General features: G+C 36.9%; 2 protein-coding genes, 1 long non-coding RNA gene and 1 other non-coding gene across 4 annotated transcripts; 2 read left to right on the forward strand and 2 right to left on the reverse strand.

Moving 5' to 3' along the window:
- Positions 1-1,311: 1,311 nt before the first annotated feature.
- On the reverse strand, positions 1,312-2,727 carry LOC110600373. Its single transcript, XR_002485688.2, has 2 exons — positions 2,464-2,727; positions 1,312-1,769 (listed from the first exon to the last, which is right to left on the reverse strand). It is a non-coding gene; the product is annotated as an uncharacterized LOC110600373 (long non-coding RNA).
- Positions 2,636-2,717, forward strand: TRNAS-AGA. Its single transcript has one exon. It is a non-coding gene; the product is annotated as a tRNA-Ser (tRNA).
- A 666-nt stretch (positions 2,728-3,393) lies between the features above and the next one.
- On the forward strand, positions 3,394-5,329 carry LOC110631177 (palmitoyl-acyl carrier protein thioesterase, chloroplastic). Its single transcript, XM_021778913.2, has 6 exons — positions 3,394-3,788; positions 3,860-3,993; positions 4,093-4,206; positions 4,319-4,490; positions 4,607-4,675; positions 4,922-5,329. Exons 1-6 carry the CDS (start codon positions 3,426-3,428, stop codon positions 5,198-5,200), a joined length of 1,131 nt encoding a protein of 376 aa, XP_021634605.1. The 5' UTR covers positions 3,394-3,425; the 3' UTR covers positions 5,201-5,329.
- Positions 5,330-7,439: 2,110 nt separating this feature from the next.
- Positions 7,440-9,098, reverse strand: LOC110600041 (UDP-glucuronate 4-epimerase 1). The gene has a single exon (XM_021736734.2). It carries the CDS (start codon positions 8,841-8,843, stop codon positions 7,548-7,550), a length of 1,296 nt encoding a protein of 431 aa, XP_021592426.1. The 5' UTR covers positions 8,844-9,098; the 3' UTR covers positions 7,440-7,547.
- Positions 9,099-24,992: the final 15,894 nt, after the last annotated feature.

The following is a 24,992-nucleotide window of genomic DNA, read 5'->3' on the forward strand; positions in this document are numbered from 1 at the left end:
CTCAATTTTCTTTCTTTGTTAAAACCATAAAAGCATTAAAAACATTTTATGAAAACCTTATTTTACCCTTCTAGAAGGCTCCGACGTCCGAGAAATTCCGGATTCTAACGGAGATTTTGTCGGAAGGTAGAAATTCCGATGCCGGGGTCTAGCCGGGTATTACAGCGCGGTCATAAAGATCCTCGATATTTACCCCCTCATCATTCATATAATAACTGATGAGAAGGTAAAGGGACAATTGATGATTGATGGGTTTCCTCAGTTCGGTATAAGGCCCGGCCCATAACAACAACCCTTATCCAAAGGACAAGATGCTCCTCCAACAACCCGGCCTGGATCACTCGGCCATGAGGATTGGGGCTTGATCATCCGGCCTCGAGGTCGGACCTCCCTTGGACCAGTCCCCTTACGTTATGCTCGATAATAGGGCCCCGTAGGAGAAGAGATATCCGGCCCACATATCCAGCAGACTTGCTTACACGCGTACTGGAGAGAATTAAATGGTCGTTACGCATGGAGCAGATATCTGATATTTTCGTACGTCCGTATCCGCACGGCAGAGACAGGTGGCCCAATGGCAGTGAGGCCGTTACACGTCACTGGCAGACAAAGGAAAAGAATAAAAGGAGATGAACCTCCTTCTCTCGGACCAAGCTTACAAACCCTTTGTAAAACCCTATTTTTTGGATCTCAGATTATCACTAACAATAACTTTTGAAGACAATGAGCAATTGGTTTGGAATATGATCCTCTTTCAACTTATTTCTCATATTTTCTAGGTGACGATTGCTTTTGATCTGCAAGCATTCTTTGTATTTAGAAAATCAACTTCTTTTCAAGACCAAAAGTGGGAAAATAGAGGTATATACTTAACTTATCAAATTAAAGCACTTTGAATATTGATTACTAGTCAAGAAGTATATTATCAGATATGGCTAAGTAATGATATAATTCTTAGACCTTAAAAGGAAAATACTATAAATTCACATATTAATCACTAAACAGTAAACACTCATGTCCTCGGGAATACACAGGGCATCATCTATTATTGACATCAATAACATAAAGAAAATTGTAGACCATGCCAAATTGCCTATCCAATTAATATTTTGGATCGGGTATTAAAATATACTCTTGTAAATTTTCATTAAAATCCTCTGGAGATTCCCAAAAAATAAACAGAAAGAAAAGATCCACACGCCAAAGGACATATAGCAATTAGCACACCTGTTATTCATACTTTTACATGGCTGGCAACATGCACAAAACATAATAGTGTAGTAGGTTCATTTGCACATAATCCAAAGCATAGTGTTTTAAGATTTTAGATAATACCAATTAGCAATCAAATAATCCATTACAAAAAGGTCAGAGTTAGAAATTCACGTGTCTTTACAACATTCACAGCAATGTCATGCATGAAAAAGCAAAAATGATAAGTGGCCTTTGCCAAGGAAATGAGGGGTGAAGGTTGTGGGGTTTGGCTATGTTTGGTCTTAAACATTAATTGCTAAACAAAGAAGTGACAGACAGGGTAAATCCAAGGAATAAGTAAAGTATGTTAAAAATATTCATCATATGGGATTTATAAGAGCATTAAGTATCTGGATTAAAAAAATAAAAAAGAAAAAAGGAAAGATACATATAAAGACATTAACACTACTAGTTTCAAATGTAACGTAGCCTGTCCACCATGGTTTTCCAGAATGCATCAAGTAACTATCGATATCAACAAGCTTCTTTTGGTTGTAACAATCTAATATCCATTCCTACGGCAATAAACTAATTAATATTAGATAATCACCAGACAAAAATATACATTCATAATCAATTGTAACAGCAAAAAAAGCTCAGAATGCCTATAAGGTGCCTTCAGTCAAAATATAAAATGTGGATTATGGAACAAAATTGTTAGGTAAATACAAAGAAAGTAAAAGACAGGCTTAACCACTAATTTATAGAAAAAATTATTATTTAATTCTTATAATATGATAAAATTCAATAATTAATTTTTCTATTTTAAAAAATAGATTAAAGGCACTTATACTTTTAAAAAAATCTACTAATTACTACCTAATTTATATTGTAAAAAATTGCAAAAAGCACTTTGCTAATTGCCTTGTATGATTTTGGAGCAAATATGCATTTGTCTGCTTCAATACCCAGAAGCTTAGATAGTTAAGAAGGCCGAGAATAGTGACAAAAATATACGGAGTTCAAATAGCGCCAATCACAACGTTAACTTGAACCAAAAGTCAGAAATCATAGAAATTAAAATCAAAAGTCAGGCAAACTAAATCAAGTTCTGATATCGATTACATTAAGTTACTATAATATCTCATCATTCATTTCAAGCATTAATTATTAGACATGCTCTTGAAATGCAGAAGAACACAAATAAGTTCGAGTTTCGATGTTAAATTTCAATATTCTAACCAGTAAATAAACAATAAAAAATCCTACCCTCTCATTGCCAAGCCATCGAGAAGTGCAAATTGAAAACTAAACCACCATATCTGACCTCCCGTTAGATTCTTCTTCTCTCCCTCCTCAACTCCGAGTCCGAGACGGCTATGGATGTGTTACCGGAGAAGTGACGTCACAAGTAAGACCTGAAAAAAGTGAACGCATCGCCGTGGACGTGCCGGAGTGGTTATCGGGCATGACTAGAAATCATGTGGGCTCTGCCCGCGCAGGTTTGAATCCTGCCGTTCACGTTTTCCTTGCTATTCTAAAAACGACATTTAAATTGACTTAAATTTAAATATGTAACAAAATATTTTCAAATACACACCACATGAATTTTTTTACCATTCACATGAATATGACGGATTTTTTGGTAGTTACATATACTTTTGATGGGACGTTAAACAGTTTCCATGTGGCAGATGACGACAACTACATTTCTCATATATGGACAATCCAGGTCTGTTTTCTCTCATAGATGGGCAACATGTAAACTGTGGAAATCAAACCACCTAAATTTAAATTCAATTACTATTATTAATATATTAATTCATTTTAAATTCAATTAAAAATTATTTTAAATGTTTTAATTAATAAATTATAAAAAAATATTAATAATTTTCATTTAAAAAAATTAATATCTCTAAAAAATTTAAATTCTAATTTTTAAATAAAATCATATAAAAAAGTTTATAAATACTATTATAGAATATTTATTATTTAAATTATTTATTTATATAAATATATTTAAATAATATCTATTTAATATATAAAATTTGAATTCGGATACTAATTTTCAAATTTAAATCTTAATTGTAGACTATTCAAAATGGACTGATTAAAGTTTAATCCGATTGGATAAAGGAAAATATTAGGCCAGTTAGACATGGTAACAATTGCCCCTCTCTCTCTCTATATATATTACCTGAAATTAGTTGAAGCTCAGCAGAAAAAGGAAAATGGCTACTACTGCTAGGGGATTCTTGCTAGTTAACAAGCACTTCCAAGTCGAATCCTTTCAAAATAAAGAAATCAACCAAATGAAGAAAGCTGTCAAGGATGAGATGCGTATGGCTTCAGCATCATCAAGAAGGAAGATTATATCCCAAGAATATGATGTTCGGAAGAAGCATTTTGGTTTTGTGAATGTAGCCACTGGTGAGGAAAGGCAGAAATTGGATTCTTGGAAATCAAATATTAGCGGTGGAAGTGGAAGATTGCTGCAAGATGGCCTCGTTTACAGGCAAAACTTTTTGGTTAGATCATTTGAAATTTGCTTTGACGGAAAACTTTCCTTGGCTGCCTTGACCAATTATTTACAGGTTAAACTTGAACTTCATTTTCTTCTGCATAAATTCTATGATTAGTCTTTGATATTTGTTTTGGTGTTTAGGACACAGCACTTGAACAGTGTAGAGTTATAGGTATATCGGCTGATGGTTTTGGTTCAACACCAGAAATGAGTAGACAGGATTTGATATGGGTAACCTCCACTTTGCAGATAGTGGTGGATAGCTATCCTTCCTGGTAACTTTCTGATTTTGCAGTTTAATTAATTTTTAGTCTTCCATCTTTCTAAAACCCTCCATTGTAATCACCCATCTGATACTGTTTATCCACTGCAAGGCATGATTGTGTAGAGGTGGACACATGGTTTTATCCATCAGGACAAAATAGCGTAGGTCGAGACTGGGTTGTTCGTGACGGTAAGACAGGGAGTACATTGGCTCAAGCAACCAGGTTGAATTTCTTTTCTTGATTATCCGTAGAAATTAAGATTATTTTCTTTAATCGTCATTTATTGGTTAACTTGCTATTTTCTCACCTTTCTTTAAAAAATTTAAACCTGCAGTTTATGGGTATTAATGAATAAGAAGACAAGGAAGTTATCCAAGCTTAAAGAAGAAATCAGAGACGAGTTAGCTCCTCACATGAGGAATTGTGATCCTATCATTGTTAAGGATAGCAGAAAATTGCTACGACTCGATGTTGATACAGCGGATTTTGCTCGAGAAGGTGTAAAAGTAAGTTATCTGTATGATGTTTCTCCATGCTTCAATAAATTAATGCTCTGGCCTTTTCTTTTTCTTCCAATGCTTTGCCTTGTTTAAGTGATTGACTGTATTTGCTTCTACTACAGCCTGAATGGGATCAGCTTGATCTCAATCAGCATGTGAACCATGTTCAGTACATTAACTGGATTCTTGAGGTGGGTAATTTTCTTTTCATTTCTTTTTTTGGTTCATCAAAAGACTCGAACTTTGAGAAAATTAATGCTGCTAATGTTCAAGGTATATACTTCTACGCTTTGCGTTGCCTTCCCTTCGCAATATGCACATCCTTGAGTTCGAGACACTTCCCATTTCTTTCGACATAACAAACATGCTAAAAATTCTACGTTTGGTTGTAAAATTTTATCACAATTAAATGACAAGTTTCTATTCCTTTCTTTCAGGTTGTTCCCCGCTCTTGTGTAGAACATCACAAGCTTTCTGCCATAACTTTGGAGTACAGGAAAGAGTGTACCACAGATAGCGTACTGCAGTCTCTGGCCAGGATTGTTAAAGATGGAGTCCGTCATAATAGTAATGATAAAGTGATAGAGTTGGAACACTTGCTCCTCTTGGAGAACGGATCCGAAATTGCCAGGGGAAGCACCAGTTGGACGCCAAGAGATTTTCCAGCAGAAATTACTACCAACCATAAAGTGCTCATAACAGAACCAGCAAAATGAAGAAGAAAAGGAAAAAAAAAAAAAGGAGTATTGTTTTTCTGACATTCCGCAATAATTAGATTACACTTATCGCTGATAGTGAATAATAATAATAAAAAAAAGATTGACAGCCTTTGGCAGATACCGAAATTTAATTTAGGAGTTTAATTTAAATAAATAATTAAATTAAATAAAACACCTTTTTATTTTATGCTCAAATTTTTCACTTTACTAGAAACAAAAAGATATAAATAAAACCACTCGAAAGTGTGAAGGAGACCCACTTAATGAATAGTAGGAAGTTGGAAGTCCCACCAACTTATGTGGCAGACAGAAGCAAGGATGAAATTATCAAAAAAGAAAAAAAAAATTTTTTTTTTGGACATAATTATTCTCTATGTGGAAGAAACTAGAGAGAGATTTTTCCCCTCTTGTAAATTAAATAGCATATATCCTATGCTATTCTATACGCAATATTTTTTATTTTGCATGGAAAATTATGCATGGCCCCTCATTTTAATTGTTCTAGCGATTTTATTAAATGCCCAATATTATGTTTTAAATTTCAGCTCAAGTTTACCTTTCCTTTGGGTATTTCCATTGGCGAATTGAACTTACATCTATTTCAAATTTATAGTTAGAGTCAAATCCGTTATTCAATATAGTTAGAGTCATATCTGGCGGTGTAGACTGAACCCTTTTCCATTAGCTCCGATGACCTGATTACCTAAAAGTTCTCATTCAATGGTGTAGACATGATTATTATTATTATTATTTTTTTTACTTTATTTTATTTTGATTGCTTTGAGATAGGTTACTGAGTGGGTTTCAAAGCCTGTTGTTTTGCTAGAGACTTGGGATTTGAGGGTAGGTTCTATTTGTGGCCGGTGATACTTCTCCTTGGCCATCGCCGGCAATACTCCTCTAAGCTCAGGCTTAACTCTTGATGTTTGTTGGGCTGACATGTGGTGGGTATTGGATTTTTTTGTTTTTTCAATTCTAGATCTCTGATACTTGAGATAAAATATTTTATGAATGATATTAAAGTAATCCCAATTAATATTTATTAATTAACAAGTCCTAATACAAAACTCAAATAATATAATATGTTTTATAAAAATAAATTTATTTTCTTTTTATTGATTTTAAATTATCAATTATTTTTAAAATAATATTTTATTTTTAATTTGTTATTATAAATTTAAAAATAAGTATTGAGAATAATACATTAGTTTTAAATATTATCCTAATCGGCAATGGAAGCTGTCCACGTCTTATGTGCTAACGGCTTGGCCCACGCTCAGTCGGTGGATGAAATGTCTTTATTTGTACTTTTCAAATTATAATACCTTATTAGATTCCAATATTCCCATCTTTAATTTTTTTTTAAATAAATAAATAAAATAACCAGTCTTGCAGATCCACATTTTACTAATCAAAACTGTCGGTGGCTTGGCTTCCCTTTACCTTCCTTTTTATTTTAATCATTAATAAAAGTAAAAGAGGAAAAATGTTTTTTATTTCTCAGATTTATTTTTAAAAAAAATACAATATAAATACTAATTTTTTAAAAAATTGTAATAATAAAAAGAAAATTAATGACAGTAGCACCCCCGTCTGAGACAAAAACATTTAAAAACAAAAGAAAGCAAACAGTACAAAACAGCGCTAATGGGACACATGATTGTCGGCAAACAGCCAAGTTCATCTCATACAGCTCAAAGCCAAACGTAAAGACTTTACAGCTGGCGTTGAAAATAATAGATATCAGCCCTTGGATTTAACCCAATCCAGTGGATGCCGTACGCTGATGTTCCATTGTTTTACCTTTTAATGGCAAAAAAAAAAATCCTATTTTTAATTTTATTATAATTATATTTTATATTTTTTTATATTAATTAAAATATAACCTTTTAAATTACTTAAATTATATACTATCATTATTTATATTATTAAAAATTAATAAAATTATTATATTATTTATCATATCAATATTACATCAATATACTATGATAAATTTTAAAATAAAATTAATAATAATTTAAAAGTTTAAAATAAAATTATAATATAATTAAAATATAAATTTTTTGATAATTTTTTTTGATAAAGTTTAAAATAAAAATTAATAATTTTATATTAATTATTATTAAAAAATTAAATAAAAATATTATTTATAAGCATGTAAGAATTTGCTATGGTGATATTTAAATAAATTTCCGGCGTTACTTATTAAAGTAAAAGAAAGAGACGATTGCCCTACTAAAAAAAGAAATTAAATGAGTATTTTTTTTTTCTTTTTTTTACCATTTCTCCTTGATTTTTAGGAAAACAAGAATGCCTATAAAAAAAATAAAAAAATAAAAATACCTTAATTTACAACTTTTCCGTGATTGTAGCCATAATACGTGAGATACCACTTAACGAATTTCTTCAATCCGGTTTGCAAATCGGTTGTGGGTTTGTACCCGAGTTCTCTTCGGGCCAAGCTAATATTCGCGTGAGTGAATGGTACGTCACCGTTTCCTGGCATATCCACGATCTTCCTCTTCGCTTTCATTTTCAAGTGCTTCTCCAATATACTCACCAGCGTCGGTACCGTTACCGGTGACGTATTCCCCAGATTGAAGATCCGATATTGTGCCGGTCCCCGCTTTTTACCGCCGGAACCTGTGCTCTTTCCTGCAGTATCCAAAGAACCGACACAGCCTTTAACAATATCATCAATGAAGGTGAAATCTCGGGCCAGGTCTACCCGGTTCTTGCCCCGGTATATCGTGATCGGTTTCCCCTGTAAAATACTTCTCGTGAACGTGAAATAAGCCATGTCGGGTCTTCCCCAAGGGCCATACACAGTGAAGAATCTTAACCCAGTAATTGAGAGACCGTAAATGTGGTTGTATGTGTGGGTGATTTCCTCGCCGGCCTTTTTCGTCGCCGCGTAGAGACTCGCCGGTTGGTCGGTCCGATCAGATTCAGAGAAAGGAACTTTTTCGTTCAAGCCGTAAACTGAGCTGGACGAAGCCCAAACAATCGCCGGCTGGGGATCAGCCGATTTGCAAACCTCAAGAAGCGTGACCAAGCCGGCTATATTAGAATGAACATACGAGTGAGGATTCTCCATGGCGTATCTGACTCCTGCTTGAGCCGCCAAGTGCATCACATGAGTGAAAGCCACCACATCAAACAGCTTGGTTAAGAGACGCGCGTCGTTGACATCGCCTTCGACGATAAAGATCCCGTGTTTGGCAAGAAGAGATTTACGAGCTTTCTTCAACGATGGATCGTAATAGTTGTTAAAATTATCGAGTCCAACGACGCCGTCTCCGCGTTTCTTGAGCGCTAAAGACACATGGGTACCGACGAAACCAGCAGCTCCAGTCACAAGAACGGACATGCCACCGGCTCGTTGGATCTGGGCAGAATTCCGGACTTGTTTCTCCCACTGAATACCGCCCCAAGAAGCGGATAAATACTTGCTACCGGAATCAATAAAGCTCTGGAAACTCAAATACGAAGCGGTCAAAGCAATCAAGAAAAGAGCCCACAAGAACATGGTACTTGTAGAGGCAAAACACCGATGGAAATGGCGGCCCATGGTGTGAGCACGGTCGATCTTGAACTTGCCAGGCGTGGAAGGGAAAAGCTCTTCCTCCAACAAGGGCATATCCTTGCTTGTGATTCGTTGCTTCTGGTTTCTAATCCAGTGAAATTGGATTTGGGTTTGAGAAAAGAGAGAAGAATTGCACAGATGCAGAGAGAGAATTGGGCGATGAAAATTTCTGCACCTGCCAATTTCGACAAAGAGAGGGAGGATTATATGCAGAGAGTAACGACAAGGAAACGCGTTAACGCGTTTAAAGAATGGCCAGGTTGGAGGAGAGGTGAGAAGTCTGGAGCAGAGAAGATTTAAAATAAAAGAAATTATTATTAGTAATTCTCTAATCAGAGAGAGGGAGTGATTCGTGGAATTCGGGTAGTTTCTTTCACTTTTCGATCATTATTTTCTTTTGAATTGTTTTTTTTTAAAGAAAAATGGCCGTTGAATTTAAACTGTAATCTCATATATTATAAAACATAGTTAGAAGTATGAAATTATATCTCATTTAAATATTAAATAAATATTCAATATTAACTAAATTCAAATAATTCATATATTTTTAAATATTAATATGAATAATATTAATTTTAACTTTAGTTGTATTTTTCATTTCAAAAAAAAAAAAACTTTAGTTGTATTTGTTAAATATTATTATTATTTTCATATTATAATTACTATAAGCTACTATTATCAAACTCAATTTAAATATTTTATTTAGTAAAAATTTTACTTATTATTGGTTTTTAAAAATAAAATAAATAAATATAAAATAAAATAATTAATGAATAATAAAAAAATAACTAGTTTTTTTTTTGCTTTTTCTTTAATTTATTTAATGTTAGCAATTAACGTGGTTATATAAACTTTCACACATTGAAATATATTAAAATGTAGTGATGATATAATTGGACAATAATTAAAAAGGTCAAAATCACTAAATCTCACCTTATAATAATAATAATAATAATAATAATTCTTAAAATTATAATAAGTAAGTAATATATTTAATGAATAATATTTGACTTTAAATATTAAATTTTAAAAATTTTTGTATTTTTTTAAGAGTTAAATAAGTTAAATTAAATCTTATATTTTTATTAGGAGTAGAATAAGTTCTAGTATAATATAATATTAATTTGTAAAAAATAAAATATAATTTCTAATAATAACATATTATTTTTATAATTTAAAATATAAAAAATTTAGTATTTTAATTAACATAAAATTTTAAAAAATACATAAATATAATAAATAATTTTTAAAATTACAAAAATGAATTTTTTATATAAAAAATATTTTCATTATTAAAAAAATAATATTATATTAAATAAAAGTTTATTTAATTTTAAATAAAAATATAAGAATTTAATTGGTAAAAATAATTGAATTGAATTTATTTAATTTTTTATTAAAAATATATAAATTTAAATGGATATAAATCTAAAACTATTTCATAAATAGGATTTCATTATAATAAAAAAATTACAAGATGATATTAATTACAAATACTATGATGAAAAGCAGTTTGAAGCTAAAATACATGCAATTACGTATAGTTGGTTTTCTTATTTCACATATCAGTAAAAACTGTATGGTAATTTAGAGTTACGTCCTTGATATTTGATAAAATTTATATGGTAACTTTTTATTAAATTTTTAATAATAAATTAATTTTTTAAATTTAATTTTCATTTAATAAAATAATTTTTTTTTAATAATAAATATAAATTGCTATTAATTGACTTTGATTAGAGATTTTATATTTTTAATGATAAAAAAATATTTCTTTATATAGTTAATATTTTCTTTTTTAATAATTTTTTTATTTATTATTTTAATAATAAAAAAATTGAAAAATTATTATCTAAAATTTTTAAAATTAGTAGATTTGTGGGTTTTATCCATTATTTCTATATTATTATTATAAATAATTTTAATTTTAAAATATAAAAATTAATATTCTATAAGTGTAAAAATTTTTATACTTATGAAAATCAATTTAAATAGACTCCAACTATAATATTTAAGTATAAAATCAGTTTTTAATTTTAATTAAGTATACAAATTTTTATACTTAAAAATCAATTTAGACAAACTCTTAAGTATAAAAATCTATTTTTAATTTTTAATTAAATATAAAAATTAATCTTTAATTTTTAAACTTGTAATTTTTATACTTACCAAATATAAAAATTATTTTTAAGAAAAAATAAAAATATTAATTATTAATTTTATACTTAGTGAATATTAATTTTATATTTTAAAAATTAAAATTATGTACTATAATAACAAATGAAAAAATAAATAAAAAATCTATAAATTTACGGATTTTCAAAAATTAAAAGAATAATCTCTTAATTTTTTATTATTAAAATAATAGATAAAAATAAGTTTTCATTATAAAAATAATATTGCCGCTCAGAGGGTATTTTTATCATTAGAAAACATATTTAAATAATTTATTTTATTATTAAAATAAGTAATATAATTATTAATTTATTATATTAAATAATTTATTTGTTATTTGAATAAATATTTAATTTTTTATTAAATTATATTTATTTCATGGTTAAAATAAATAAAAATTTAAAAAATAACAAAATAAAATAAGAATATTACTTAATAAATATATATTTTTTTACTAAATTATATTTATTTTATAATTAAAATATATAAATTGAAAAAGGGATAAAATGGCCTTTTTATTGAAACAACATAAGCTTATTTCGAGCAACATAACTTTACAGTTTTTCTAAATGCAACAGTTTAAGGGGTTCACTAACTAAACAATAACTAATTGACCTGTTTATTAAATAGGTATGAAACCTCCAACAGCTTCTTCCAACCTCTAATCCAAACGCCCGTAAATCTAACTTTATAATGCTGATACTCCAAACAACTGTAGGACGTTGTAGTATACACAAATAGGAACTAAATGAGTAAGATATTTACAAAAATCATTTTATTTAAATTAGAATCCGATTATTATTATTTAAATAATATTTAAACACATTTAATTATATATATTAATTAATAATATATATAAAATATATTTTTTATTTTAAAAATTAATTTTCTTAAAATAATTAATTTTAATTTTTAAATGAAAATATAAAAACGTATAAATATTATTATAAAATATATATTTTATATTAAATTAATTATTTATATAATCTGTTATAAGTATTAATTTTTAAATTTAAATCTCTCTCAAACTTGATTATATACCATCAAAATTTATATAAAGTTTAGTTGGATCGAATATTTGAAAATATCTAACATATTCCCATTCCGATATGAAAATTCTCCGACCAAATATCATCACCAAATGATCAAAGTCTTGCAAGGTAAATAATTCGTCAGTTTTATCATCCTTCTGAAACGAGTTTCAATGGTGAGCTATGCTCATTTTTGCCATGGAGATCTAGAGTTTCTATAGTTAGGATTAGGATTGGGTGGGAGAAGGTATTCAATTTATTCGATTCAGCTATAATACCATGTGAAATATATAGAGTTGAGAGAAAATTTGTTTCAGTTGCATTCCAACTAATTAAGAAGAGAGTATTTATACAAGGTGAGCAGCTAAGCTACAGTAACAAACTACCAAATCATGTGCCTCATTAAATAAATAACTAACTCTTATATATAGTAATACAAGTCAACTTATTAAATAAAAAAATCTCTTAAAGCCCATAATATTATTAGGGGTGGAACTCTCTTATGACAAATGGAGCCATTAAATAACTTTTTCTCTATAAATTAAGTGTTGAACCCTCTTATGTTCTAAGTAGCAAAAACATATTTCTACAAATAGATGATATAGGATTGAAGACAATAACAGATATTGATGGTGAATTTGTAAATGTATTATTAACAAAGAATACTATATAAATAAAAAGAAGTATATTTTGAGATTTACCATACTGATTTTTAAGTCTCATTAAACATAATTTAGATATCATGCATATCGAGAAAAACGTCTTTGAGAATGCTTCAACACAGTATGAATATTAAAGAGAAAATAAATGATAATACAAAAGCTAGAGATAATATTTTACACTTAGGTTGTAAAAAGAAGTTGGAGAGAAATCTACAAATGAGTAAATATTCAAAACTTGTTTCTTGCTTGATAAACAACAAAAATAAGTGTTATGTGAGTGGATGAAATCTTTTAAGTTTACTAATAGCATGGTATCACAAATAGGTAGGTGTGTTGATATTTAGAAGTACAAGTTCTTCGGTATGAAAATCATGGTTATCATGTATTAATACAATGATTATTACTTGTTGCATTTTGTAAGCTTCTCCCTAATTCAGTTTAACAAACAAGAATTAAGTTGATTTTATTTTTCAAATACCTTATGCAAATGTTAAAGTCCAATATATAAAACTATTGGAAAAAAAAATCATCATTATTCACATGTTTGAGTTTATTTTTCCTCTTCCTTTCTTTGATTCTATAGAGCATTTCCTAATTAATCTATCATATGAAGCCAAAATTATTGGTCCAGCTCAATACCAACGGATGTATTCCTTTGATAGGTATTAAGTTAAATTTATTTTATACTTGTTTTACATATTCTGTATATTTATAAAATACCTAACTCAATATGAAATTTGTGTCATTTATATTTCTACCCTATCTAAAGTTAACTATAAAGAATAAAGCAAAAGTTAAGGATTCAATATAAGGCTAAATATATTTATGTGCTACTAGATACTGATAAATGACTAATTAGACTCCGTCAGGAGTTTTAACCAATATCGCTTGGCTAAGACGATATAAGAGAAAAAATAGGCGGAAAGACGACAGTCTTATTGAAATTCTTCAAAAATTGAAAAATGAGTTTCTAATAGCCAAAGCAAACTATTTATAATAGTTTTAAAAATCTTAATATGCAAAATTATGAAAATATCTAAAATATCCAAAACAATAATTAAAATGCAAAATTGACCACCTAAATGATGAAATTTCCATATCGAATTTTGTGATAGGTCTGCTGTAATACCCGGCTGGAGTCCGGCATCGGAATTCTACTTTCCGGTGGCGTCCGGGATGTCGGAAGTCTCTAGAAGGGTTAGATTTATGTTTTTCTATAATGTTTTGATATGTTTATCAAGTTTTAAGCATTAGAAAATGAGTTTTTGAGTGAACTGAACCAAGGTAGAAAAACCAGGTTCGGCCGCCGAAGTTGAGGTTCGGCCGCCGAACATGCATGGCTTTCGGTTTCACGTGTGGCCGCCGAAGGTGGTCTGGCCAGCCACCTATAAATGGCCCTCAGTCGGTTGAAGCGGTGAGAACACCGTTTCTTTTGTCTTCTGAGGTGAGATCCTGCCCTTGGTGAGTCTTTCTTCATGTTTTCATTAAATCATGCAAAGATTTGATTAGTTTTCATGATTATTTGAAGGTTTTAAGCTAAACACTCAAAGTTTTGAAGTTTGGAGAGTTTGAAGGCAAGTTGCTCCAAAACTCCACGTTAGGATCCTTCATCTACTTGTTTTCACGAGGTAAGTGAAGATCCTGAGCTTGTTTTTATGTTTTCTGAAGGTTGTATGGGGTTTGATGGAGAGAGTTGCATGAATAGGGTTTTTTTGAGAAGATTTTGATGATTTCTGTGGACAGCTTGTTTTTGTGTTGTTTGTGTTGTGTGTTTGGGGTTGTTAGCTAGTTTTTGACCCCTTTGAGCATATACATGAGTGTATGCAAGTGGAGGAAGTGAGGTGTTTGAGTTGGAGAGGGTTTTGTGCATTTGGCGAGAGGCAGGGCAATTTTCTGCCCTGCTGATGAACTCAGGTTCGGCAGCCGAAGGTACATTCGGCCGCCGAACCCCTGAAGAGGTGTGAGGAGGTGGCTTCGGCTGCCCAAGCTTGCCCCCGAGCTTTTGGAATTTCGGCTCTGGAGGGAAGTTCGGCCGCCGAAGGTGCTGCCGAAGGTTAGTGACTTTCATCTCTGGAGTGCCTTTTGGCCTCCGAAACTTGCCCCCGAAAGGATTCGGCAGCCGAAAGTGGAAGTTCGGCCGCCGAAGGTGCTTGAGTTTCATCTCTGGAGAGGATTTTGGGCCGCCGAACCTGCCGCCGAAAGTGTTCTGTCCAGCCTTCTCTTGCATACTTTGCATGGATAGTTGAGTGAGTTTAAGGGGATTCTTGGGGAGTTTAATAGAGTTATTCATAAGCTAGTTTGGTCCCTCATTTGAGTCCATCTGTATAGGTACAGACCAGAGGAACCAGAGAGAGCAGCAGTGAGTTCTGCTCCAGAGTTTTACAGAGCCTGCAGAGTCAGTCAGTCCAGATAGCCAGAGGTGAGTGGAACTAAACTTAATTCTTTTATTGAACTTGCACAATGGAATGTTTTAGCATATCTCATGCATCGTGATTATGCCATAGGTTGATTGCCTTAGTATCCACGAATATGTTGCATTGCATAGTGAGTTGTTGATGTGGGTAAATGCTGAATGATCCAATAGTCTCAGACAGGAAGTCCAGGAGCCTTTGACTACGCCCTGGCAGGTATAGTAAAGACCAGGAGCCTTTGACTACGCCCTGGCAGTTATAGTAAAGACCAGGAGCCTTTGACTACGCCCTGGCAATGGTAAGTACAGAGGTGTTATATACACATATACATATATGACAGGAAGACCAGGTGCTCGATTCTACGCCCTGGCACAAAGTTACTGGGACTATGTGGTGACAGGTTTACTCTTGATGTGGTTTGACTGTGTTATGACGCATTCCATGAGATCATATTTTAATGACTTGTTTTACTGTTCTACTCACTGGGCTATAGAGCTCATCCCACTCCCTTAACCCCAGTTTTGCAGGTTCAGTGTACAGTGTACAGGGCAAGTCAGCAGAGCATAGAAAGAGTAAAGAGAATTGTACTAGTGTAAAGTGGACATGTAATATTAACGCGATGTACTAGTTGTGTTTTCAGTTACAGATGTGCTTGACTTCGTAGTTTGTGTTGTAAATCTGTTGTTATGTACATGATCTGTATATGTATATGTTTTACTGTATGTGAAATACCAGGCTTAACAGGTATGAGTGACCCATCTAGAGTAAGCTCTAGTCAGGGGTACAGAGTACAGAGTACAGAGTACAGAGTACAGAGTACAGAGATAGTGCATGCACAGGTTAAGCCTTGGTTCAGAAAAGAGTTTTTATTTTCAGAAAATGTATCATCATGTATGAGATGTACAGGTATACAGAGAGTATAGCAGGCTTGCTACGGGTTCTGGCGGCCTTAAGCCGACCTGAATCCTAGCGCCGGTGACGGTCCATTTTGGGGTCGTTACAGATTGGTATCAGAGCCCTAGGTTCACATGATCGGACCTATAGAGACAGTGTCGGGCTCATAGAGGGTAGAAGTGGTCAAGCACAATAGGAAATCATGTCCACTAGGATAGGGTCTTGCGTCCTATCTGTGATATGTCATGAGTTATGCATGTGTCTTATGTGTTGTTTATGTGCTAAAGTGCTATGTTATGTGTTGTTTGCCAGAGAGTAAAGATGAGAGGAACTCGTCGATCAGCTCGATTGACTGGAGTCCCACCAGAGAATGAGAGACTAGCTGCTCGTCCTCCTGCATTGCCAAGGGCAAGGTCGCAGAGATCTAGCAGGGAAGGTACGTCAATAGACCCTAGAAGGTCTGTCGACGAGAGCAAAAGAGGAACAGCTAGGGGAGAAAGATCAGAGGAAAGGAGGGAAGCTAAGGAGATTGATCAGTCTAGAGATGACAGCATGGGTATAGGCAGATTTGAGGAAGGTATGGGAGAGTCGCAGGGAGGTGCTTAGACCTCAGGTTTTGGCTATCCAGAGTATCCGATGGGAGGTATGTCGGAGTACTCTAGTTTTGTGCCATATCCTTCTTACATGCCATATATGCCTTATCCTCCTTACTATCCACCATATATGTATCCACCCTCCCCTACCCAGCCAAGTGCAGCACACCCAGAGCCAAATGAACCAGTACCACCACCAGAACCAGTAGCCCCTATTGTTGATAGACATCAACCTAGCTCATCTGGAGGTAAAGTACAAATGACGGAGTACTTGAAATTGGATGCTCCTAAATACAACACGGGAGATGATCCATTTGATTACCTCAGAGCAGTTAGGATGATAACCAGTGAATTGGGAGCAGATGATAGGAGAGCCATTGAGATGGCAGGTTTCACATTAAAATGCAAGAAAGCCAGAGAATGGTGTAAGAACTATGTGGAACCCAGAATGGACAGCATGTCATGGGGAGAGTTCGCCAATGAGTTTGCAGGGTGGGCTTTTCCTGACAGTTCTCGGGAGATGAAAGTGATAGAGTTCGAACAGTTGAGACAGACAGATGAGATGAGTGTTGATGAATTCACAGATAAGTTCCTGGATTTGCTTCAGTACGTGGGTCAAGCCTATGATACTGATCAGAAGAAGGCAAGGAGATATACGATGAGATTGCATCCCAGGTATTCTTCCTTGATTCTTCCAGCAGAAAAGGAGAGTTTCCACACCATAGTGGACGCAGCCAGGAAAATGGAAGCTAGTGCCAATATTCAGAAACAGTCAAAGGCACAGGCTTCGGGTTCTAAGGCCCCTAGTGCAGTCACTTCAGGCAGCAAGAGATGGCATAGAGCAAAAGGAACAAAGAGTAAGTTCTGGAGTAAAGTCAAGTCAGGTCTGGGAATAGGTAGTGGCTCAAGCTCTGGCACAGCTCCAGTCTGCAGAAGATGCGGAAAACCACATGGCAGAGTTTATCGGTTGGGATCTACAGCTTGTTTTAGATGTGGACAGGAAGGGCATATTGCTCGGGATTGTCCTCAGGTGACTTTTGCACCATCCCAGCAGATGAGTTCAGGCAGTGTGGTACAGCTAGTTGTACGGCCAACAGCTCCAGTCATGCCTCAGAGTAGTGGCAGAGGTAGAGGGAGAGGGGCAGCCTCTACTTCAGCAGCAGGTTCCCGAGGTGGAAATCCGGTAGCCCCAGCACGAATTTTCACTGTGACACAGGAGGAGGCTAACACGTCGAACACAGTGGTGTCAGGTAATCTCATCATTGGGTGTTTAGATGTGTATGCTTTGATGGACCCCGGTGCTTCTCATTCCTTTATTGCTTCGAGAGCCATAGAGAGATTGGGTTTGATCAGTTCTGAGTTAGAGTATCCTCTCTGGGTCAGTGGATCTAAATGTGACCCATCAGTGGCAGTGTCAGTCTGTCGTTTCAGTCCAGTGTTTATAGAGGGTAGATACCTTCCAGCTGACCTTGTGGTTCTAGATTTGACGAATTTTGATGTCATTCTAGGGATGGATTGGCTATCTGCATATAGTGCTACTTTGGACTGTAGAGAGAAGCTAGTTAGTCTCAGAGACCAGGATGGGTCAGAGTGTGTCTTCAGAGGAGACAGGAGAGGTACACCCAGAGGTATGATTTCAGCCCTTCAAGCTCGTCGTTTGCTTAGGAGGGGTTGTCAGGGGTTTCTAGCTCATGTGAGAGAGCTAGACAGTCAGGTGAGGGAACCAGCTGCAGTACCAGTAGTCCGAGAGTTTCTCGATGTGTTCCCAGACGATTTACCAGGACTCCCACCTGATAGGGAGATAGGGTTTGAAATTGAATTGCTGCCAGGTACCAGACCTATCTCTATTCCTCCCTACAGGATGGCGCCAGCAGAGTTAAAAGAGTTAAAAGAACAGTTACAGGACTTGGTAGATAAGGGTTTCATCCGCCCTAGTACCTCACCGTGGGGTGCTCCAATGCTCTTTGTCAGAAAGAAGGATGGATCCCTCAGACTTTGTATTGACTACAGACAGTTGAACAAGGTCACTACCAAGAATAGGTATCCTTTACCTAGGATTGATGATCTATTTGACCAGCTAGCTGGAGCAGGTTGTTTCTCGAAAATAGATCTGAGATCCGGGTATCATCAGTTGAGAGTCAGAGAGGCAGATGTGCCGAAGACAGCTTTCAGGACCAGATATGGGCATTATGAGTTCTTAGTGATGCCGTTCAGGTTGACTAATGCCCCTGCAGCATTCATGGATCTCATGAACAGAGTTTTTAGTGAGTTTCTGGATCACTTTGTCATTGTTTTCATCGATGATATTTTAGTGTATTCCAGAGATGCAGAGGAGCATGCCCAGCATCTGGGGATAGTTCTTCAGACACTGAGAGAGCATGGTTTGTATGCCAAGTTCTCAAAGTGTGAGTTTTGGTTGAGGAGCATTTCCTTCTTGGGACATGTGGTATCAGCAGAGGGTATTGAGGTAGACCCCAAGAAGATAGAGGCTGTAGCTAACTGGCCCAGACCCACGACAGTGACTGAGATTAAAAGCTTTCTGGGACTGGCAGGTTACTACAGGAGGTTCGTTCAGAACTTCTCAAAGATAGCAGCTCCTATGACCAAACTGACTCAGAAGAACCAGAAGTTTGTCTGGTCAGACCAGTGTGAAGAGAGCTTTGAGGAGCTCAAGCGGAGATTGACCACAGCACCAGTGTTAGCTCTGCCTGTGAGTAATGAGGATTTCACAGTGTTCTGTGATGCATCTCGAGTGGGATTGGGTTGTGTATTGATGCAGAGTGATAGGGTGATAGCTTATGCTTCTAGACAGGTGAAGAAGCACGAGTTGAATTACCCCACCCATGACCTAGAGATGGCAGCAGTTATCTTTGCACTTAAGATGTGGCGGCATTACCTCTACGGGGTTAAATGCGAGATCTTCACTGATCACAAGAGTTTACAGTACATCTTGAGTCAGAGAGAGCTGAATTTGAGGCAGAGAAGATGGGTAGAATTGCTCAGTGATTATGATTGTAAGATCCAGTACCATCTGGGTAAGGCGAATGTTGTGGCAGACGCTTTAAGCCGGAAGTCACTAAGCAGTTGATCCCATATAGCAGTAGAGCGGAGACCAGTTGTGATGGAGCTTTCCAAGTTCGTAGAAGAGGGATTACAGCTAGAGTTGTCTGGTACAGGTGCATTGATAGCACAGATGAGAGTGACACCTGTGTTTCTGGAGCAGATAGCTCAGAGACAGCATGAGGACCCTAAGTTGATAAAAATTGCCAGGACTGTTCAGTCAGGCAACAGTGCAGAGTTCAGATTTGATAGCAAAGGGATCCTTCGCTATGGGAGTCGACTCTGTGTACCAGATAGTAACAGTGTGAAGGAAGACATTATGAGGGAAGCTCATAATGCGAGGTATAGTGTTCACCCAGGAGCCACCAAGATGTATCAGGATCTGAAAAGGGTCTATTGGTGGCCAGCCATGAAGAAAGAAATGGCGCAATTTGTGCAAGCTTGTGAAGCTTGCCAGAGGGTGAAACTAGAGCATCAGAAACCAGCTGGAATGCTTAACCCATTACTGATTCCAGAGTGGAAATGGGAGAACATAGCCATGGATTTTGTAGTGGGTTTACCAGCAGCGTCTAACAGGATAGACTCTATATGGGTGATTGTGGACAGACTCACGAAATCTGCTCATTTTCTTCCAGTTCGGAGTAACTATTCTGTGGATAAGTTGGCACAGGTATATCTGGATGAGATAGTGAGATTACATGGTGTTCCAGTGTCGATAGTCTCAGATAGAGGACCTCAGTTTACCTCCCGCTTTTGGCGAAGTCTGCAGAGTGCATTGGGCACGAGATTAGAGTTTAGCACTGCTTTCCACCCACAGACTGATGGACAGTCAGAGAGGACCATCCAGACCATAGAGGATATGCTTCGACTGTGTGTGTTAGACTTTGGCGGTTCTTGGAGGCAGCATCTACCTTTGGTGGAGTTTGCCTACAATAACAGCCATCATGCTAGCATAGGGATGGCTCCTTATGAAGCTTTATATGGGAGGAAGTGTAGATCCCCTGTTTGCTGGGAAGAGATAGGAGAAAAGGCTCTTGCAGGGCCAGAGTTAGTAGAACTGACCAGTAGAGTGGTGCCCTTGATCAGAGATAGAATCAGGACAACTCAGAGTAGACAGAAAAGTTATGCAGACGTTCGCAGGAAGCAGTTAGAATTCCAGGAGGGTAGTATGGTATTGCTGAAAGTGTCTCCAATGAAAGGAGTGGTTCGGTTTGGAAAGAAGGGTAAGTTAGCTCCACGGTACATTGGACCCTTTGAGATTTTGCAGAGGATCGGAAATGTGTCGTATAAGCTGGATTTACCTACTTCGATGGAGAGAATTCACCCGGTATTTCATGTTTCTATGCTCCGGCAGTTTGTGTCAGATCCGAATCAGGTTTTGAGTGAGCCTGAGGTGGAGATTCTTACGGATCTCACCTATATAGAGCAGCCAGTGCGGATTCTGGACACGCAGATCAGACAACTAAGGAACAAGGAAATTCTGATGGTGAAAGTTCTGTGGAACCAACATAATCTAGAAGAGTGCACCTGGGAGACGCGAGAGTCGATGCTCCAGCAGTATCCATATTTGTTTTGAGGTTAGTTTCCTCCTTGTTTTATGTGTTTATTGTTTGTTTTAGGACATTCGAGGACGAATGTTCTTAAGGGGGGAGAATGTAATACCCGGCTGGAGTCCGGCATCGCAATTCTACTTTCCGGTGGCGTCCGGGATGTCGGAAGTCTCTAGAAGGGTTAGATTTATGTTTTTCTATAATGTTTTGATATGTTTATCAAGTTTTAAGCATTAGGAAATGAGTTTTTGAGTGAACTGAACCAAGGTAGAAAAACCAGGTTCGGCCGCCGAAGTTGAGGTTCGGCCGCCGAACATGCATGGCTTTCGGTTTCACGTGTGGCCACCGAAGGTGGTCTGGCCAGCCATGTAATACCCGGCTAGTTCAGGCATCAGAATTCTTACCATCCGGTGGAATTCTGGAATGTCAGAGGTTCTAGAAGGGTAAGAGTGAAGGTTTTCTAAAGAGTTTTACGTGTTTTAATGGGTTGATTCAGAATAGAGTTAAGTTGTGAGGAGAATTGGCCTAAGGAGTTTCTGCCAGGTTCGGCCCCCGAAGATACTGTTCGGCCGCCGAATCGGAAAGAGGTTAAGATGTTAGAGTTTTAGATCTTTTGAGTACGGTGTGTTGAGCGAAGATGCTCAAGGATTAGATTCCCACATCGGAAAGAGGTGTAGTCGTGTATAGGAGGGAAAGCACAATAGGTAAACGCATGTCCACTAGGATAGGATGTGGAGTCCTGTCTTGCATGATGATTGAGCTACATGTGCTATGAATATGTTTGATATGTGCTGAGGATTCATGTGTTCTCACATGGATCATTTGATGATCTTTTTGTGTGCTGTTGTGCTTTACAGAGGCAGGATGAGAGGAACTCGTCGATCTGGTAGATTGACTGGAGCTCCGCCGGAGAATGAGGACATGGATGTCCAGCTCCCTATTCTGCAAAAGGCAACATCCGATAGGTTAAGTAGAGAAGGTACATCAAGGGACCCTAGAAGGTCTGGTGAGGAGAGTAGAAGGGGAGTTGTCTAGCGTGGTATGTCAGGGCTTATGAGAGAAAGAGAGAAGGATGACCAGAGTAGAGAGGGCGGCTTTGGTATGAGCGGATTAGGAGGAGATATGGGTGAGTCCCAAGGAGGCACTCAGGCCTCGAGGTTTGTTCCACCTCAGTATCCACCCTACCAGTGGGGGACAGAGTACCCGATGAGAGGTACATCAGAGTTGCTTAGATATCACCCATATCCCACCTTTATGCCCTATCCTCCCTTGTCTCCGCCATATCCACCATCATATCCACAGTATACCATGTTTCCACCCTTCTTTTGTTACTCAAGGTCAGTAAACCCTAACCCAGGGCAAGTTGCACCTCCTCCACCACCAGTAGAACCAGTAGCCCCAGTTATCCAAACACCTAAGCTTAGTTCACCTGGAGAAAGTATGGTGCAGCTGACAGATTATTTGAGGTTAGATGTTCCCCAATTTGAGACTGGAGATGACCCTGTTAAGTATCTTAGAATGGTTAAGATGATAACTGAGGAGTTGGGAGTCAGTGAGAATAGAGCCATTCAGATGGCAGGGGTCACATTGAAATGTGAAAAAGCGAGGGAATGGTTCACCCAGTATGTAAACCCGAGGGTAGAAAGTTTATCTTGGGAGCAGTTTGCTCATGAGTTTGTAGGAGGGGTTTTAGATAGGTCCAGGGAGAGTTTCCATGATATCGTAGATATGGTACAGAAGAGGGAAGCTAGTACCACACTTGCAGGGACAAGTGATGTGAATCTCTCCCCGCTGCATGAGGCTGATACCAAGAGTAAGAAAGGAGGTAGAGGCCTCAGAAGATCAAGAAGAATAAGTTTTGGAAGCAGATAGGTGAGCGTTCGAGTTCTGGTTTGAAGACCGCAAAATGTCCGGGGTGCGGTAGGCCGCACAAGGGAGTCTGTCTGGTAGGGACAACAGCATGTTTCAGGTGCGGACAAGAGGGGCACATAGCACGTGAGTGTTCCACCGCCACTTTGCTAACACAGTCCCAGCAGACAGTCTCAGACAGAGTGGCTCAGCCAGAAGCTCTAGCCATGGCGCAGGACAGAGGCAGAAGGAGCGGGATCACTCCTTCTTCCACAGGTTCCCCAGGTGAAGGTTCATCAGTGCCAGCACGGATCTTCACTTTGACGCAGCAGGAGGCTGACACATCGGACATGGCAGTGACAGGTATGTTTCACTTCCATATGTTTTGATGTGTTTGCTAGTAGAAACTCTGATGTTTCGCTTTCCTTAGGGCTGTGAGAGCCGTCGAAAGTATGGGTGTGATAACTTCTGGGATTAGACTGTCCTCTTTGGGTCAATAGACTCAAGTGTGATCCGTCAGTGGTAGAATGAGTCTGCCAATAGAGTTGAGTGCGAGTTTTGAGTAGGTGCCTTCCAGCTGACCTTGTGGTTCTAGAGTGACTGGTTGATGTCATTCTAGGGGTGGATGGGCTAGCTACTCATCGTACTGCCTATAGCAGAGGCAGAGTAGTCAGACTTTGAGACCAGGATGGATGGATCACAGGTAATGTGTGAGAGGACAAAGTAGAGATGCCTCGAAGTTTGCTATCAACCCTAGAGGCTCTTACGCTATTTAGGAGAGGGTATCAAAGGTTTCTTGCTTGTGTCAGAGAACAGCGTAATTAGTCCGATTAGAAGGGGAACAGTTGTAGTACCCACAGCCAGAGAAAAGTTGTCGATAGGACCCAGACAAGTCATCAGGTGTACCACCCGCTAAACGAAGAGAGTGAGAACGACGAATGGTAAAGAGTGCACTACCAGAGTGCGAGAGATAGGAAAAGCCAAATGAGTAATAGTGAGATAGTGAACCAGGAAAGATATGTGAGAGTGGTGTTATGAGATGTTTTTATCCAGGTCTAGGGAGAGTGATCTCTCATCTCCGAGTGCAGCCCTCAAAGATAAGAAAGAAATTAAAGAACAGAGTAAGAAAAGAATAAGAGTAAGAGAAAAGTAAGTGTCATAGATCAGAGTAACAAAACAAAAGAAAGAAAAAGAAGATGCAAACTAGAATGAAATAGAGAAAGAAAAAGTAAGACTAAGGGTAAGGTCAGGAGGAGCTTTCAGTTTAATCTGGGATTAGATGGTAGTTGAGGCAGAGAAAAGAGTCAGTCTTTTCTTCAGTAGATTCCTGAGGGAAAATTCGTTAGCTTTAGCTTGGATCTTCATCCTGACTCAGTAGGAGGTTCACACATCGAACACGGTGACGTCATATACGTTCACTTGAGGGTGTTCAGATGTGTAGGTTACCGTGGACCCTGATGTTTCTTTCCCTGTTGTCTTGAGAGCCTTAGATAGAGGGGGGTTTGATGACTTCTAGGCTTTGTTTTCTCTGGGTTAGTGGACCCGAGTATGATCCATCTGAGGCAGAGTCTGTTAGTCAGAGCAGTTTAGCGGTTGGAGTGAGTAGAGACTATCCAGCTGACCTTATGGTTCTAGAGTTGACCAGTTGATGTCATTCTAGGGCGGATTGGCTACTTACTCATTGTACTATTTGTGTCTGTATCTGTAGAGACAAGGTAAGAGAGTTCAGAGGCTAAGATGGATCAGAGATAGTCCTTGAAAGGGACAGAGTATAGGTGCCTAGAAGTTTGATGTCAGCCCAGTAGGCTCAACGTGTAATACCCGGCTAGATTCAGACATCGGAATTCCTACCGTCCGGGGGAGTTCGAGGATGTCAGAGGTCTCTGGAAGGGTAAGAGAAAGTTTTCTACAATATGTTCAAGTGTTTTACAGGTTTAGCGTAGAAAAGGATTGAGTTTTGAAGAGATATGGCCAAGGAG

This window comes from Manihot esculenta, chromosome 14, assembly GCF_001659605.2.
Source record: "Manihot esculenta cultivar AM560-2 chromosome 14, M.esculenta_v8, whole genome shotgun sequence".
NCBI classification, from domain to species: Eukaryota; Viridiplantae; Streptophyta; class Magnoliopsida; order Malpighiales; family Euphorbiaceae; genus Manihot; species Manihot esculenta.